Source organism: Mandrillus leucophaeus, unplaced genomic scaffold (genome assembly GCF_000951045.1).
Source record: "Mandrillus leucophaeus isolate KB7577 unplaced genomic scaffold, Mleu.le_1.0 Scaffold5, whole genome shotgun sequence".
Taxonomy (NCBI): Eukaryota; Metazoa; Chordata; class Mammalia; order Primates; family Cercopithecidae; genus Mandrillus; species Mandrillus leucophaeus.
Window position 1 is genome coordinate 13,313,409 of NW_012105364.1, and position 3,498 is coordinate 13,316,906.

At 37.5% G+C, this 3,498-nt stretch overlaps 1 protein-coding gene across 1 annotated transcript in view; it reads left to right on the forward strand.

Annotated features, from left to right (window-relative positions):
* Positions 1-3,498, forward strand: part of AASS (aminoadipate-semialdehyde synthase) — a 71,016-nt gene that overhangs the window by 15,248 nt on the left and 52,270 nt on the right. The window contains exon 4 of the mRNA XM_011995998.1: positions 2,337-2,421. Within this exon, the coding sequence (XP_011851388.1) occupies positions 2,337-2,421 (85 nt within the window). The remainder of the gene's footprint in view (positions 1-2,336; positions 2,422-3,498) is intronic.

Sequence of the window (3,498 nt, forward strand, 5' to 3'; positions counted from 1 at the left end):
ATTTTTACATTTATTCATATTCATAAGGGAAAATGTATTTTGAGATATAAATACTATGATAAAAACTAGCAGCTGTTTAAAACACAGGATATTCATTTAACAAATATTTACTCAGTGCTGATGCTATGTCTGACACTGTTCCAATGCAAGAGCAAAAGAGTAAAGTATCTTTATCTTCACAGAACTTACATTCTAGTGGGAGGAGACAGATAATCAATGACTAAGACATCTAATATGCCACTTGGGAATATGTGTGATGAAGATAAATATAATATTGAAGGAGAAAAGGAGTCCTGGGCACTGGGAGGTGATGATGCTATTTTAAGTAGGATCGTCAGGGAGGATCCCACTGTGAAAGTGGCATTGAGCAACAATCTGAAGGAGGTGAAGGACCAAGCCATGTACATCTGAGATGAGTCTTTTAAGCAGACAGAATAGTAATGCAAAGGCCTGAAGGTCTGTTTGAATGTGGGGTTAGAGTAGACCATGTTCAAAAATGCTTATTCTGTCTCTTGTGTCAATAATGGTTGGAGGTGGGAGGAGGAGAGCAACATTACTAAGAAGGCTGCTAATCTAGGCTGGTCTAGACTGCAAGTCACAAGTGATGGTGGCCTGCACCTGGAAGAAATGGTGGAAGTGGAAGTTGTGAAATGTGGACAAATCTTGGATGTGTTTTACAGGTGGACCATACAGGATTCACTGATGACATAAAGGTAGAATATGGAAAAAGGAGAGGAGTCAGGAACGACTCCAGGTTTTGGTCTGAGCTACTCGAAGCAATTGCCATGGAATGACGTGATGTTACTACAAGAGAAAAAGCCTTGGGTGGGCAAATCAAGAGTTGAGTTTAGGGTCTGCTGAGTTTAATATTCTATTAGACATTTAAAAGGATAATCTAAGAGGGCTGTTGGATATGAGTCTGAAGTTCAGGACGGCAGCTTCTTCTGACATACATTTTGTAGTTGTCAGAGACTAGGTGGTGTCTAGAGCCACGAGACTGGATGAGCCTAGGAAGGGAGTATAGAAAAAGAAGTCTAAGGTTCACATCTTCAAGATGTTACAGCTAGAATCTGAGATTAGGGCAGATGATTGGAGAGTTCATAAACAGTAAAAGCAATGGAAAATACCTATTATATAGAAGTGTAAAATACTTTCCAATTAACTCCAAATACAGTAGACCAGGGTGACAGTTAATTTGTAGTGTTTCTAAAGAATAAGTTCAAAAGTAATTAATGGAAATAATACTATAGGAAAAATGTTCCACTTTAAGCAAATAAAATCTTTATAAAGTACTTTAGGAACTTTTTTTGTTATTTTAACTTTTGTTCATTATAATAAAATTAACAAAAACTGACCTAACAGGACTGCTTTTGGGCAGCATTTTGTAACCAATTACTTGGAGTTGGAAGAATGATAAACATTCTTAAATTCACGAACATGATAAAAATTATATGATCTTTGAGGAAATAAAATTACTGTTTAAAATCGTGTATAATTACAATACACTAATATATTTTAAGCATGAATTACTAATACTTTCCTGAGAGAGGAAAGGTTTTCAAGGAAAGAGGAAGAATATGTTTTTAGTGAAGGCAAGGAAGAGAAATGGCATAAAGGTGGACTATGAGAAAAGGAGAGGACTCAGGAATGACTCCAGGTTTTGGCCTGAGTTACTCAAAGGAATCATGTACTGCTTTTAAGAGGAAGGTCACCTGTAAAAGGAAGGAGAGGGAAAAAGAAAAAAAGAGGAGAAGGAGGAGGAGGAGGAGAGAGAAAAACATCTGTGCTTGGACTTGAGAGAGAGTGTTATTATTTTCCAGGTAGAAGAGACCTGAGTGTACTTAGAATGGTTGAGGAACAATGTAAAGAGGGATGATGCAAGAAAGAGGTAATAGTTCAAGAAGAGTGGTCTTGGAGGACATGAGAGAAGCTGGGATCTAGGTTACAGAGATTTGTCTCAAAAGGGATCTGTTTTCTTCGACCAGAAGGAAGGATGTAAGGATGAGTGGGGCTATAGATATGTTTGTAGATGGTGCTGGGTGGGTGGGGCCAAAATGGTAAAGGAAATTCTACCTTTATTATTTCATTGCCTACCATCAAGGGGGGTATAGCACCTGCTACGAACATTTTTTTCATTTCTAATTACAAGCCTACCATTGGTTTGCTACCTGGCATTTTCTAAATATTTCACGGTATACCTGATGGTAACTTCTGTTAGCAAGGCAAGATGTATTTCAGAGGAAAAAATGTGAAATATTTACTTGCTCATATATGTCTTTACTTGTTAAAATTAAGCCTAATGGGTCCAGTTGAAAAATTTTTAATCCCCCTTTCAGGAAATTCGCCTTATTGATTATGAGAAAATGGTGGATCATAGAGGAGTACGGGTAGTGGCATTTGGACAGTGGGCCGGTGTAGCAGGTAAGTATACCAGGGCTTACATCACCCAGTTTCTAAATTGGCTTGGGGAATAACTGTGAGTTTTTTCTGTGGCAAGGGGATAGGAGTGTTTATTTCCATGGAAAAAATTAAAATGAAGGTATGCTGAAGGATGATGAATACAAGTGTAATAAAGTATAAAGATACATGGTTAAAAATATTTTACTGCAAAAATTCAAAAGAAAGCAGGGAGAAGGATAACAACTACAAATAGGCTCTGGTTTTTAGGCAGTTCCTTTCAAAATGCTAGAAGGAGATATCAGTTTGCTAATGAGACATAGGGAAGAAGATAGGGAAAAACAGAAAGGGAAAAAAGGTCCAGGGACAGGAATTTTGTCAAGTTAATTCTTTGAACTTTGTTTGGTTAAAAAACACCACAATATGTTATAGCACTGTTTCAGATCAGACTTCTTGCAGGACGAACAAGGAAGATCATGACTTTGGCATTATTTGTTTGACCTTGTTATATAAAAGTAAAAGATTCCTTATTATGGCTTATGTCATTCTGCTTATTATTAATATTATACTCAAATCCACCTGCTTCTTAAATAATAAAGAAATCTAAGCCAAAATTTGAAATTCAAAAAATTCTTCCACTTAAACCCATTCAGGCAGGGGACAGTGGCTCATGCCTGTAATCCCAGCATGAGGATTTTTGGGAGAATGAGGCGGGTGGATCATTTGAGGTCAGGAGTTTGAGACCAGCCTGGCCAACATGGTGAAACCCCGTCTCTACTAAAAATACAAAAATTAGCTATTGGTGGTGCATGTCTATAATCCCAGCTACTCGGGAGGTTGAGGCATGAGAACTGCTTGAATCCAGGAGGCAGAGTTTGCAGTGAGCCGAGATCATGCCACTGCACTCCAGTTTGGACGACAGAGCAAAACTCTGTCTTTAAAAACAAACAAACAACAACAACAACAACAACAACAACAATTCATTGCTTTTTTCTCTCACTTCATACCTTTCCTCACCCAACACACAAATCAGCTCTATTAAACTAAAAGAAAATTAAATTTCTTAGTATAAAAGCAGTAGTAGAGAGACCTCTGATGACT